Here is a 14,649-nt window from a genome sequence, read left to right on the forward strand (position 1 = left end):
AGGTTAGCAAGTCTCCGTTCAAGACCCGAGTGCTGCTGCGTCTCTGGGTGAGCACCTGTCACTTGCTCTAGCTCCAACTCCTTGCAGGGACATGAAAGGAGCCCTCATGGTTGTCCCCCCAGCAACAATGATGTCCCTGGCTAATCCTTTCAATCTGGAAGCACTTTGAACGGGATGGGACTTCCAATGGCTATAGAAGCTGCACAAGACCAAAGCATAAGAACTAATGCATACAAAGACAGGACTGAGAAGATAGCAAGTGCCACCTCTGAAAAGAAGCTGAAAAAATAATGGACCATCTGGTTAGCTGCAGCAAGACTACAAACAATGACACGACAAAGTAGCAACAATGGTGCATTGGAAGATCTGCAAGAAATGCCATTTGCTTGCAAGCAAAAGTAGTGGGATTATAAAACAGAGAAAGTAGTAAAAATGAAGAAGTTAAAGGGCTCAAACAGACAGGCACTTGCCACATAACACTCCAAGACTTAACAATTGTTGATAAGAAAGACAAAAAAGTCTGGATAGTGGATGTGGCAGTATCTGGAGACAGCAAAAGAGAAGAGAAAGAACTGAAGAAGCTAACAAAATACAAAGATCTGCAAATATAAATAGAACAACTATGGCAAAAGAAAGCAAAGGTAGTCCCAACATGCCTTGGGTACAATCCCAAAACAACTGGGGTAACACTTGAACCATCGGAATTGACAAATTCACTATCAGTCAATTTAAAAAGGCAGCTTTACTTGGAACAGCTTACTTCCTGCAACAACACTTTTAACACCATGAAGCAACATCTGCCTATCCCAGGTCCTAATGCCAAATCCAGTCTGAACATCCGGCTGATTGTGTGATGAACCATAATGATAAAGATAAGATAATATATTACAATTAGTGGTGGATTCATACTTTATTTTCATTGATTACATACCTTTTTTTGGCATTAGGTCCATTTCTAGGCAGTGCATTTTAAGAATGAATCAGATAAATAAGTATAGATTTAGAAAAGGGTAGTGAAGATGATCAGAAAACTAGAAATTGACCCCAATACAGGCAGTTCCCAATGCACGACCACAGTTAATTCCAAAATTTCCATTGCTAAACAAGACAGTTGTTCTGTGAATTTTCCCCCATTTTATGACTTTTCTTGCCACAGTTGCTAAGTGAATCACTGCAATTGTTACGTTAATAACATGGTTCTTAAATGAATCTGGCTTCCCCCATTGACTTTGCTTGTGAGAAGATGATCGGGTGATCAGTGACCCTGGGACTTCAATTTTCGTAAATATGAACCAGTTGCTAAGTGCTTGAATTTTGATCATGTGACCATGGGGAGGAAACACAATCATAAATCAGTTTTTTTCAGTGTCATTGTAACTTCGAACTAAACAAATGGTTGACACTGAAGGACTACTTGTAAGGAACTGTGATTGTTTACATTTGTGGGGGAAAAAAACTATATTTGAACATACCTGTTCAAATATTGGAGGAACTGTCATTCAGAGATGTTCAAGACCCTTTTCCTTGTGGGGTATAGAAAAATTGATTAAATTATATATAAGTAGATTTCAATGTAATGTTTGGACCCCAGATGATAATATCAGCTTCATAATGGCACCAATTACCCAGAGAGGTTGTGGGATACTCTGCAGTGTTGAAATGGAGGAAAGATCGCACTGAGCAGTTTTGAATTTATTGATCTCCATGAAATTATAACTATTATTCTGTGAGTGAGATTTGCAGGGAAAAAGAGAGTTATTTGCAGGGGGATAAAAACCTTATTTTGAAATTGAGGCCTATTAATGTATCTTGGAACGATTTTATTTAAAGGATGCATTTCATCAAAAATCTCACTCACTTTTTTTCCAGTACAATGAAAGCTGGGCTGCCTTGTTATCTAGAATCACTATTTGAAATTTTTATTTTCTCCCTCTATTAGGTAATATACCAGGTCTTCACAAACTGAAGAAGGATATTGTTAACTCTCAAGCTATAAATACACCTCCCTCCACTGCGCTTAACCAAAAAAATGTGCTAGATACAGCCACAAAGATTTCCATACTTCTTTTGTATATGTATTTCTGGTGTTCTAGCTTGAATAATATTATCTTACGTTTTTCTCTTACGCATTTCCTCTCCTCTGGTGATACAAAAGATTCCCACTGTGACTATTTAAATACTGTTCCCTGTGGTTACTAAGAGAAATAATGTGGTTGTCATATAATAATCATTTCTTTTCTTTTTGTAGATCCTGGTTTGCACAGGCAGCAATTTTTTCTTCAGAGACCATCCAATGTGGTGGTTGTCGAAGGGAAAGATGCCATTTTGGAGTGCTGTGTTTCGGGTTATCCAGCCCCAGCGTTTACGTGGCTGCGAGGAGATGAACCAATCTCATTCAGGTATGTAGGTGGTTTTAAACCCATGTAGGGGATTTTAAACTGGTTATATAAATTTGATTGAAAAATGAATACAGGTAGCTCTTCACTTACAGCCATTCATTTAGCGACTGTTTGACGTCATGACCTACATGAAAAAGGGCAGATATGACCCAGTTATGACACCCAAAACATGGTCATATTTATGGCCGTTTGCACCATTCCTCAGTCACATGGCCACATTTTATGACTATTTTATATCCTGCTTTTATTATTATTTTTTACAAATAACCGAAGGTGGCAAACATATCCAACACAATCTTCCTCCTACTATCCTACAACAACCCTGTGAGGTGGGTTGGGATGAGAGAGAGGGACTAGTCCAAGGTTCCCCAGCTGGCTTTTATGGCTAAAGCGGGGTTTGAACTCATAGTTTCCTGCTTTCACGTCTAGTCTCTTAACCACTAGTCCATTTCCTCCCAAAACCAGCACTCATTTCTGGTAGAAAACAATTGGTTTGCTTTAAGTCTACCATGTTTACTTAACTTCCACAAAAAAGGTCATAAAATCTAGTCAGTCACATTACCATCCCAATTTATGACTGTCGTGACTTACAGCCATAGTGGGTAGGCTCCATTACAATTGTAATTTGAGACTGCCTGTAAGAGTTCAAAGAATTTTGGCTGGTGGGGTCTAGCAGAAGAGTCTTTTTTCTGCCATGGCCATCAATCTTTGGAATATTTCCCACCTGAGGTGAAGGGCTGAGATATTTTTTTTTTGTTCTTGGAGTTCTGAAACATCTCAAAATTGCTCAGGTTAGTAAACGCTGACCTTTTCCTTCTTGATGTTTGAACTCCAAATCTTCGAGAGGAACAAAGTTCAAGATCAGAGACATGGCACAGACAGAATTAGAACTGTACCACATCCCAAGGATTCATAATACTCCCAACCTTTCCTCAGATGAGATAAAATGTTAAACATCTGTGAGGCATACCTATTTTCTGTACATCACTTGTAATATTTTCCTTCCAATCTTTACAATAACCCCAACAGGAAGGGACAGGAAGAACCAAAGCAGTAATGTTTGTGGGACAAAAGCAGTGTTGTGGCTTTGCCCCATCTCTTTTCTATGTGGAGCCTGATGTTGTGTTTACATGTGGAAAGGGAAGAGCTTGCCATGATAGTTTAATGAAAAGAAGGTGACATGATAGCAGTGTTCCAATATCTCATGGGCTGCCACAAATAACAGGGATCAACCTATTCTCCAAAGCACCTGAAGGCAGGACAAGAAGCAATGGATGGAAACTAATCAAGGAGAGAAACAACCTAGAACTAAGGAAACATTTCCTAACAGAACGATTAATCAATGGAATGGTTTGCCTCCAAAAGTTGTGGGTGCTCCACCAGTGCAGGTTTTTAAGAAGAGATTTTCTGAAATAGGGTTGAGCAAGGGGCTGGACTAGAAGACCTCCAAAGTCCCTTCCAACTCTGTAACTCTGTTTTGTCATTCAAGCAAAAAACTCCTGTCCATAGGTAGAAGCATTTAAAGCAATATTTCCCCACCTTGATGATTTCAATATTAATATCTATCAGAATAGAGCTGGAAGGGAACTTGGAGATCTTCTAGTCCAACCCCCTGCTCAAGCAGGAGACCCTATGCCATTTCAGACAAGTGATTGTCCAGTCTCTTCATTAAAACCACCAGTAATAAAGCACCCACAACTTCTGATGGCAAGCTGTTCCAATAGTTTCTTGTCCTCACTGTTAGGAAGTTTCTCCTTAATTCCAGGTTGCTTCTCTTCTTGATGAGTTTCCATACTTTGTTTCTTGTTCTGCCTTCAGGTGCTTTGGAAAAGAAGTTGAACTCCTCCGCTTTGTGGCAACCTCTCAAATACTAATATACTGCTATCATGTCCAGGTATGTGGACTTCAGCTCCCAGAATTTTCATTCACTAGCCATGCTGCTGTGGTATTCTGGGATTTGAAGTCCACACAGATGGTAATGGCCAAGGTTTAGAAACACTGATTTACAGCATCACCTGTAAAGTCTTCTGTGGCACAAGGCCAGGTTATCTGAGGGACATCTGCTTGAACTACCAGTCAGATAGGTGGGAATGCTCCTAATCCATTCCTTTAAACACTGGCATCTTATGGTAGCTAGGAGGCATTTCTGTGCCCTATGGAACATTCGTCATGCTGAGGTTTGGCAGCCCACTACCCAACTAGCCTTCTGTAAAGCATTGAAGACCTGTTTTTCCTCCAAGTTCTGGGATAAAATGAGGTGCCTATACATTGAAAGCTTGATTTGGTGCCAGATTTTTGTTTTTATGCATTTAAAATGGTTTTATGTTATTTAACCATAGATTGGGAGTTATCCAGCTTGTGATAAGATGGGTGGGTATATTCATGTTTTAAATAAATAAATAAAAATTCTCCAGTCTTATCTCCTGCAATACTTCACTGAGAAGCTAGATTTCTTGGTGTGTCCTGGAAGAACAGAACTGCCATGCTTCAGCTCTTTGAACAAAAAAAGATGTGATATAAATGTAAAATAAATCAACCCATAGAGAAAATGAGTCTTGCATATTGTCTTACTTGATACAGTGATATTATGTTAATCTTTCAGATCCCAAAAATATTCACTGTTGGCTGGCAGCAACTTACTGATTTCTAATGCAACGGATGATGACTCCGGAAGTTATATCTGTGTGGTCACATACAGAGATGAGAATAGTAGTGCATTAGCTGAATTATCAGTACTGGGTGAGTAGAAAGAACTATTTTTTTGCCTCTTACATTGCATTCTTTATTGTTGAGTACTGATCCTGATTATGAAAGCCATCTGATGGCCTTATAATTTTCAATTGTTTTGAAAGGAGGGTTTGGGTTTTGCAGATTTTCTATGTTGGAATTATTTTACAGAGTGAATGTTTATTTATCAGCACTATGAAAAGCAAGTCATCTGAGAAAAAAAAAGTCAGATCATCGATGATTAAGTTCTTGTGTTTGTAGAAGAAAGGTTATGAATTCACAGTGAAGAGTTGTCATTCTTTCTTTGGTGTTTCTCTCCCAGCATTATACAGTATTGTTCCTGGAACTGAACAGCAGCCTATAATAGAGCCTTGTGACTCTGTTCCAGTTGCTGGTAGATTATGGGGAAGAATAATAGAGAAGGTTGTTTTGAAGTCTGACAGCTTAAACAGCTTCTTGGGAGAAGGCAAAGGGCAAAAGTTTCACTTTCTTTCCTCTGTTGTTGAGCACTTGAACATCATTGGTTCCTGAACGTCATAATACTGATACAGATTGAACTCTTGAATGTTATAATATTGATGATGTCAGAGTCCTTGGTGCTCTCTATAATTAGTTGTTTTCTTGCAGTCATTTCATTACTCATTCATTATCCACTCTATATGTTACCTGTATATGTAACATATACAGTGGATAATGAATGAGTAATGAAACATCTGCAGAAAAATAAGCTCAGAGAGCACCATGGACTCCACATTTCAACCCTGAGCTACAAATATACTTTTCTGTTAATATTGATGATGTTACCTAGTCAGGTAATGAAATGTCTGCAAGAACATAACTAAGCTCAGAGAGCACCAAGGGTTCCACAGTTCAACCCTGAGCTACTAATGTTCTCTTCTGTTGATATTGATGAACAAACTAGGTCAGAAAGCACCAAGGACTTCACTCTTGGTTTCTTCCCTCTGCATTTGCCTTCTTATCTAAATTGTGGAGTTTTCATTTCCTGGACCCTTGCTCTTCTTATCCAAGCCCAGAAGGATGACAAAGCTATCTAGAGTTGGTTAAGATAGAAAAGAATCCATAAAATATTAGAACGTGAAGGAGAATTGTTGTAATGGAGGATTACAACTTTGGCATGGATTTCTTTTGAGGTCAGAAATATTTTCTACTACCTTTAGTCAGATGTTTCCATGCTACACATGGATTTGCTAAAAGAGTGAGGGCAAATTTTCAATTTCAGTAAACCATCTTTGGGGGATGCAGATTTATGAGAAACAAGGCTGTATTTCCTATCTGCCTTTCTTCTTAAATCTTTTGAGGAATATTGTTTGGGATAAATAGAAAAGGACATGTTGGAACATACATTCAAAAGCTCATTATTCTTGCTTTAAAGCCTGATCCTAATTGATTGGTTGATATCAAGCCAGCTCACATCCCAAAGATAAGTGTGCATGACCAATGCCTTGCCAAATAGTTTGTCCAACATTCAAGGCTAAAAATAGGAATAAGGCTTGGGGAAAACTTTAGTATACACACACAAACACACACACACACACACACACACACACACACACACACACATCACAGAATGGCCTTGGTGTTGATTGCAAAGATTGATAATGTTAATAATATGCCATCAAGTCATGTTCAACTCCTAACAACAACATAGATTTTTTTTCTTGATAGCATTAGCAATAGCATATAGACTTATATACTGCTCCATAGTACTTTAGAGCAGTTTGCAGTGTCAGCATATTGCCCACAACAATCTAAGTCCTAATTTTACCAACCTTGGAAGGATGGAAGGCAGAATCAATCTTGTGCCGGTCAAAACTGAACTCCTGACAGTGGGCAGAGTTAGCCTGCAATACTGCATTCTAACCACTGCGCCACCACGGCTCTTGATGATCTGTTCCTAACCTGAAATTTCAGGTCTCCCAATGGTGCTCTCCCAATGGTGCACTCATTGCTACTGTAATTGAATCCATCCAATTTGCTGCTAGTCTTTCTTTTCTTTTTTTGTTTCTTTTCTTTTCGTTTCTTTTCTTTTTTCCTTCCTTCCTTCCTTCCTTCCTTCCTTCCTTCCTTCCTTCCTTCCTTCCTTCCTTCCTTCCTCTATCTTTCCCAGGATTTTCTAGAGAATTAGGTCTTCCCATAATGTGTCCAAAGTCTAGTCATTTGAGCCTCAGTTGGGAACTCTGGGTTGATTTGTTTGATGAGCCATCAGTTTTTTGCTTTGGCAAAGATTAAAAACCCACCATATATAACCACCTGGCACCCAATGATAAACAATAACTCCATTCACCAAGAGACTTAATAACACCACATGCATAATAAGAGAGCTCAGCCACCCACCTGACCGAATTCATGGGGGAGAAGCCAGGTCTTTAATGTGAAAGGCTAACAAGAGTTGTTAGTTAAAATTTAGTTTTCACTACAATACAGGTAGTCCCTGAGTTATGACCACAATTGAGCCCATTTATGTTCCTTTATGATTTTGTAAAAAACTGACTCCAACAACACTCGGATATTTTGGAGAAGAATTACTGCTGCACTACCTTGTTCTAACATGCCTGTTTTTAACTTAGTATAGATCAGGTGTATCAAACTGCTGACCTGCGGGCTGGATTGTTTCATGGCAAAACTGCATCCACCCCATTGCTGGCAATGGAAAAAAAGTCACGATATGTCGTGACACGTCACGTGACATTGCGAATTTGACACCCCCTGGTAGAGGTAGTCCTCGACCCCAATTGAGCCTAAAATTTCTGTTGCTAAGTGAGACATTTATTAAGTGAGTTTTGCCCCACTTTACAACCTTTCTTGCCCCAGTTGTTAAGCGAATCATGGCATTTGTTAAATTAGTAACATGGTTGCCAAGTGAATCTGGCTTCCCCATTGACTTTGCTTGTCAGAAGGTCTCAAACTCACATGACCTCAGGACACTGCAACCTTCATAAATATGAACCACTTGCTAAGCATGTGAAAGTTGACCCCGTGACCACAGGGATGCTGCAACGGTCGTAAGTTTGAAAAACAGTCATAAGTCACTTTTTTCAGTGCTGTTGTAACTTTGAACAGTCACTAAGGGAACTGTTGTAAGTCAAGGACTACCTGTAGTTTTCCCTATCTTAGTCAAAAATTAGTTCATGTGACAGAGTAAAGGTAAAGGTTCCCCCGCACAAGCGTGCTAGTTGTTTCCAACTCTAGGGGCCGGTGCTCATCTCCTTTTCAAAGCCGAAGAGCCAGTGCTTGTCCGAGGACGTCTCCGTGGTCATGTGGCCGGCATGACTAGACACCAAAGGTGCACGGAACGCCGTTACCTTCCCACCGTAGTGGTCCCTATTTTTCTACTTGCATTTTTACGTGCTTTCGAACTGCTAGGTTGGCAGAAGCTGGGACAAGTAACAGGCGCTCACTCTGTTACGCAGCACTTGGGATTCGATCCGCCAAACTGTCGACCATCTGATCGACAAGCTCAGCGTCCTAACCCACTGAGCCACCGCGTCCCTATGTGCCAGAGTAGTGAGTAACAAATAGTCGTAGCCTCCATTATTTTTTCTCTGCAAAGAATTAATTCATGGCATCTGACAAGTAGTTTTGTCCTGTTCTTCCCTCTTCCAACTGCTGTTTGGCTTGTTTTGAATTCTTATTACTATATCTGAAGGAAACATTTCTAGATTATTTCCTGAGTCTTGACATATTTGGCAGTGCTAATTGAGAGAACTCCCACAGGTGAGTGTGTCAGTGCCTTCATTTGAAAAGACCATCTCTGCACTTCTTTAACCATTTCTTGTCTTATTAACACTCACCCAAGGAAAGAAATCAGGAGAAAAATCAAAACAAATAAGCAAACACATAAACAAAGGCAGCTAATTACATTTGTTTTGTTTTCAACCGCGGTGCTGATAATTTTGTAGTTTTCAACTTTTTTTTCTCCATTTAACATCTGCCTGCCTTCCTCGTAATTATGTTTCCTCTCTTTTCTTCCTTTACTAGTTTGTTTATTTGATATTGTAATTGTTCGACACGGAAAGTGCTTCCAAATGTGCTTATTTTACAGGCTGTTTGGAATTTCCATCATCAGTTGTTGCCCTCTGTAAAATATGAAGCATGCTATTTTTTTCTGCATGTATTTTCTCTGTAAATGTGCAGTATTTTGTTGCTGAAATTTTTTTAAAAAACCACCACTGTGCATTGCATTCCAAAATCCCATCCTAGCATTGTCTAAAACTTTATTTTGCACATGGATTTCTCCAAGTTGGCCCATCTACCCAGGCCTGTTGCTTGAGCCATGTGAAACAGTACTACAAGTTTTCCTTTTTTAACTTCAAGCCCATGAAGAGGCTCTATTTGTAACTTGATTACTGCACGGCACTTTTGATGCTTGTGGTTATCACACAAAATTAGCATTTGACCAAAAAAAGTTGAACCTCTGTTGTTCTGCGGATCACCTGCTGAGCAGCGAAGTATAGAACTTCACTCCTGTTTTCTTCCTACCACAAAATATTTTCTTTTCCTTGAGACAATTTATGAGATGGTAAGTGTGCTGTTTGACATCAGTGTGTGGAAAAATGTCTCAGTTCTGGGATCAAAGATTCGAGTTCACTCCTGTGTCAGTTTTCTGAATGACCTGAAGAATTATTAAAAAGTTTGAGAGATCGCTCACCATTTTTCACTAATTAAAAAGTAAGTAATTTTAGAATTTTTCTACAAGAGTTAAGGAACCACATGAATAATACTTAGCAAACGATAACCTGGTTATCGATGCCATGCTATAGGTTTTTTTTTTAAAAAAACCCACTAAAAAGTGCTTTGATTGACAAATAGAGACCTAGTTTGGATTGCAGGAGATTTGATGTATGTCTAACAATATCTTTGCATTAAAGTTTACAGAAGTTATGCAAAACAGATTTTCATCTTAGTAGTTTACAGGGCATTGAAATTTCAAAAACGTGATTAAGAACCCTACTTGTGCATAATATTTTGCTTTTATGATTCTAAAGAAAACTCGTCACTTAGTGTCGTTCCCAGACTTTGCTCTGGAAGAATGTGTGTTCAGTTTAGAAATGGTTTAGATTGGGAAGGCCTTTTTCTCAATAAGCGACCTTCTCCAATCAGGTTGCTTAGATTTAGAATAACAGAATAACAGAGTTGAAAGGGACTTTGGAGGTCTTTTAGTCCCGCTCCTTGCTCAATCAGGAAACATTGAATCAGGAAACCATTCCAGACAAATGGTTGTCCAATCTTAGAAACCTCCTGTGATAGAGCGTCCACAATTTCTGAAGGCAAGTCATTCCGTTGATAAATCGTTCTGTCAGGGCACTCCTCCTTATTTCTAGGTTGGTTCTCTCATGGATTAGTTTCCATCCATTGCTTCTTGCTTGTCCTGCCTTCAGGCACTTTGGAGAATAGGTTGGCCCCCTCATCACTGTGGCAGCCCCTGAGATATTGGAAGACTGCTATCATGTCACCTCTAGTCCTTCTCTTTGTTGGAGTAGACATACCCAGTTCCCGCAACAGTTCATTGTACGATTTAACATCCAATCCCCTAATCATTTTTGTTGCTCTTCTTTGTACTCTTTCTAGAGTCTCAACAACTTTTTTACATCGAGGTGACCAAAACTGAATGCAATATCCCAAATGTGGTCTCACCAAAGCATTAAAAAGGGGTACTAGTGCTTCACAGGATCTTGATATTATCCCTCATCTATACAATATCTGCATAAATATCGTTCCTATGATAACAGAGGAGATCATTTTCTTTGACACACACAAACACATACTGTAAACTTGAATAGAGTTTTTTCCCTTCACTTTATCGCTTGTTTTGCCAAAGCCCAGTTTCGTAGAAGAGAAAGGGATTCTTTTTGCAGAACTTTCCATAGAGCACTGAAGAGCTTCCTTCTTCTCTATAATGCAAGCGTGTACAGCAAATACTTCCGATCACTAGAAAACAAGCCACAAGTACAGATCTGAGCATTTTACAGCCTGCAGGCCATACCCAGCTTGCAGGCGGTCCCAGTCCAGCCCATGACATTGGTAGCATCTGCGGCAAGGGGTGGGGCAGTGTTAAGGCAGGGCCTTGGTAATGGGTTGGGCATCAGTGTAGCATTGGTAGAGGGGTGGGGCAGAGTCTAGAGGGGTGGGCCAGTGCCACCACGGGGTTGCAGCAGCACTGGTGCAGCCCTCCACAACAATCCCAGTTTCTTATGTGGCCCCTTGGGAAAATTGATTGCTCACCCTGCACAAGACTGGATTAACCAAGGATTGGATTAACCAAGAAAAAACTAACATCAACTGCAGAAGTAGGAAAAAGTTTCTTAACATTGACACCCTCCTTGGCCTCCTGGAAGGAATAAAAGAGCTATAACTCAGGGACAGGGACTGTTCAAAGTCTCCCCATGAACACTTCTGAACCTCTAGGAGAGCAGTAGGGAAAAATTATCATTCTCCATCTTTTCACCACACCTCCAGGATTAGAATGTTGATTGCCTGGAGAGGGCTATAAACTAAAGGTTAGATGGCACCAAGTCTGACTGTGGGTTAATTGAGTGACATTCAAGGGCAAGAAGTCTGAGAAACCATGAAATTTATGCTGCTGAATAATCAGCCTCCACCATTAAGAAACAGAAAGGGATACAATCTGCAAGTATCTGTAAGCATTACTGATTGGTTTTCATGGACATTCTGACAGTGCTGGGTTTTATTTCAACAAATCAAAACTCCTAGAGCACATCCCTTGTAAAAGAGACAAGTTTTTAAACATGGGCACCTGACTTTTTGTACAAAGAAAGACTCACCAGCAGATTGAAATATGAAAATTTGTCTCCTTATCAATGCCTTTTAAAACATGGCCTTTTTGTTCAGCTTTCACATACTGTAGTCTTGATGCATTTTCCCCTAACGTATGAACAAATACGCCCATTTTACACATAGGTCAAAAAAAGATGTCTATTTGAGCTATGCAAAATGCAGAATTAGTGCAAAATTTGGAAGAGTTCTCAACTTATCTGAAAGAGGTGTTTAACAATCTGAATCTGAGAGATGGTTTAAGCATGTGGAGAAAGCAAAATTCTTCAGCAATCCTACTTAAAAAGCTAATTTCCCTCCAAAAGATATATGAATTGACTATTTAAGATAATCAGTTAAATATGAATCAGTAGTGTGCTGCAGCCACCAAAAAGCCAATACAATCCTAGGCTGCATCAACAGAGGGACAGAATCAAGATCACACGAAGTGTTAATACACCTGTATAAGGCCTTGGTAAGGCCACAGTTGGAATACTGCATCCAGTTTTGGTCACCCCATTATAAAAAAAAAATATGTTGAGACTCTGGAAATGGTGCCCAGAAGAGCAATTAAGATGATTAGGGGACTGGAGGCTAAAACATGAAGAACAATTGCAAGAATTGGGTATGCCTAGGCCAGGGGTCGGCAACCTTGGCTCTTTTGTGACTTGTGGACTTCAACTCCCAGAATTCCTGAGCCAGCATGGCTCATCTTGGAAACCTCTCCCTTTCCCATAATCATGGCTGGCTCAGGAATTCTGGGAGTTGAAGTCCACGAGTCATAAAAGAACCAAGGTTGCCTACCCCTGGCCTAGGCTAATGAAAAGAAGGACTACAGGTAACATGATAACAGTGTTTCAATATTTGAGGGGCTGCCACAAATAAGAGGTGATCAACTTATTTTTTAAAGCACCAGAAGGTAAAACAAGAAACAATGGATGGAAACTAACCAAGGAGAGAAGTAACCTAGAACTAAGGAGACATTTCCTGACAGTGAGAACAATAAAGGTGAATATTTGTAGCTCAGGATTGACATGAGGGGTCCTTGGTGCTCTCTGAGCTTGCTTCTTTTCTTTCAAATGTTTTATTACCCAAACTAGGTAACATCATCAGTGAACCCTCAGTGAGAACAATCAACCAGTGGAACGGCTTGACTTCAGGGGTTGTGGGTGCTACATCACTGAAGGCTTTTAAGAAGAGACTTGACATCCATTTGTCTGAAATGGTATAGGATCTTCTGCTTGAGCAGGGGGTTGGACTAGAAGACCTCTAATATCCCTTCCAACTCTAATGATGATGATGATGATGATATCCAAGTATTAATATCCACCGAGAAAGTTCTTTGCATCCAGAATTGGAAATATGAAAAAAAATATCTCCACTTGTGATGCTGTAATTATAAAATGTTCCCTCCCCCGTGCAATAATAAATGAATGTTCTATATTGGAGCTGGCATTAGTTTTATTTGTGCAAAAAGACATATTTATTCACCAGGGTTTTAGTTTGCAAGAAGCAAAGACTGAACTCAATTCATTTTCTGGTTGTAGTGGATTGTACAGTTTGCACTTCAGTAGCTCTGTAATCTTTCCTCTTTGGTTGTGGTTGCTATGGGACAGATGATAAATAAAGAGTTCTTCCACTACTGATGGCCAAGTTGTTCCACGTGGCTGTTTCAAAAGAACAATAAGTCTTTCTCCTGTTCTTTGATTTCTTCAATAACTGCATTTGTTGGTTTTAAAATATAGTCATTACGGAGCAAAACTATTGGTTAAATTTGTTCTTTTCGGCAAAAGGAAAGAATGAGTTCTGGACAAATAGAAACAGAATAACACATTATTTTTTATATGTACATACATGTATATATGCTGACAGTTCTTTAACTGGTGTTGGCCTTCGTAGGCATCGACTTCTTCCCAAGAATCTAGGATGTTGTAAAGTATCAGAGTAGCATACATGCATTGTGGTCTTTTGTGATTGACAGATGGAAATTTTTATTATTATTCTCATTGCAGAGCTACAATAGCAGCAGTACCAAGCTGTCAGACAAGTCTTTTTGAGTTCTCATATTGATTATCTGACATCAGGAATGGAGTGTAATTAAAACCTTAATCTGCCAACTAGAGAGTTTTTTATTTCTCTCATATAATTGGTTTATCTGAATCTCAAAGTGATACCTTTCCTCCATATCTCTACCAGCCATACTGATTGTCACTTGTAAGACTACTACAGCATTCTGGTCCTTCCTTCCTTCCGTCCTTCCTTCCTTCCTTCCTTCCTTCCTTCCTTCCTTCCTTCCTTCCTTCCTTCCTTCCTTCCTTCCTTCCTTCCTTCCTCTTTCTTTTCTTGTGTTGTTTTGTCTTGTCTTGCTGTCAGCCCAATAAGAGACCAGACTAAAAAAAACCTTCATTAATATCATATGGGTCAGTACTTTTACTGTATAGCTAATGTAACAAAACCTTGCAAGTCTGAATGTACTTCCCACCCAAACAAGAAATCTTAATTTTACAAGTTGTTGTTGTTGTTTTACATTAGGGAACTTTTTATGGAGATATGCTTACAGTTCATTCTGCATTGTCATCACACACACACACACACACACACACACACACACACACACACACACAGAGAGAGAGAGAGAGAGAGAGAGAGAGAGAGAGAGAGAGAGAAATACACATCTCTGAATGCATGTAAATGACAGAAATGATTGCTAGCATTTTCAAAATTGTCTTCA

The 14,649-nt window shown here is 39.5% G+C and overlaps 1 protein-coding gene across 1 annotated transcript in view; it reads left to right on the top strand.

The window, feature by feature from the left end:
• DCC (DCC netrin 1 receptor) overlaps positions 1-14,649 on the top strand; it is a gene marked incomplete at its 5' end in the record, with an annotated part of 1,185,616 nt that overhangs the window by 613,338 nt on the left and 557,629 nt on the right. Inside the window, 2 exons of the mRNA XM_081315662.1 lie at positions 2,249-2,399; positions 5,002-5,138. Coding sequence (XP_081171788.1) covers positions 2,249-2,399; positions 5,002-5,138 — 288 coding nt within the window. The remainder of the gene's footprint in view (positions 1-2,248; positions 2,400-5,001; positions 5,139-14,649) is intronic.

This window comes from Vipera berus, assembly GCF_964194415.1.
Source record: "Vipera berus genome assembly, chromosome: 2".
Classification (NCBI taxonomy): Eukaryota; Metazoa; Chordata; class Lepidosauria; order Squamata; family Viperidae; genus Vipera; species Vipera berus.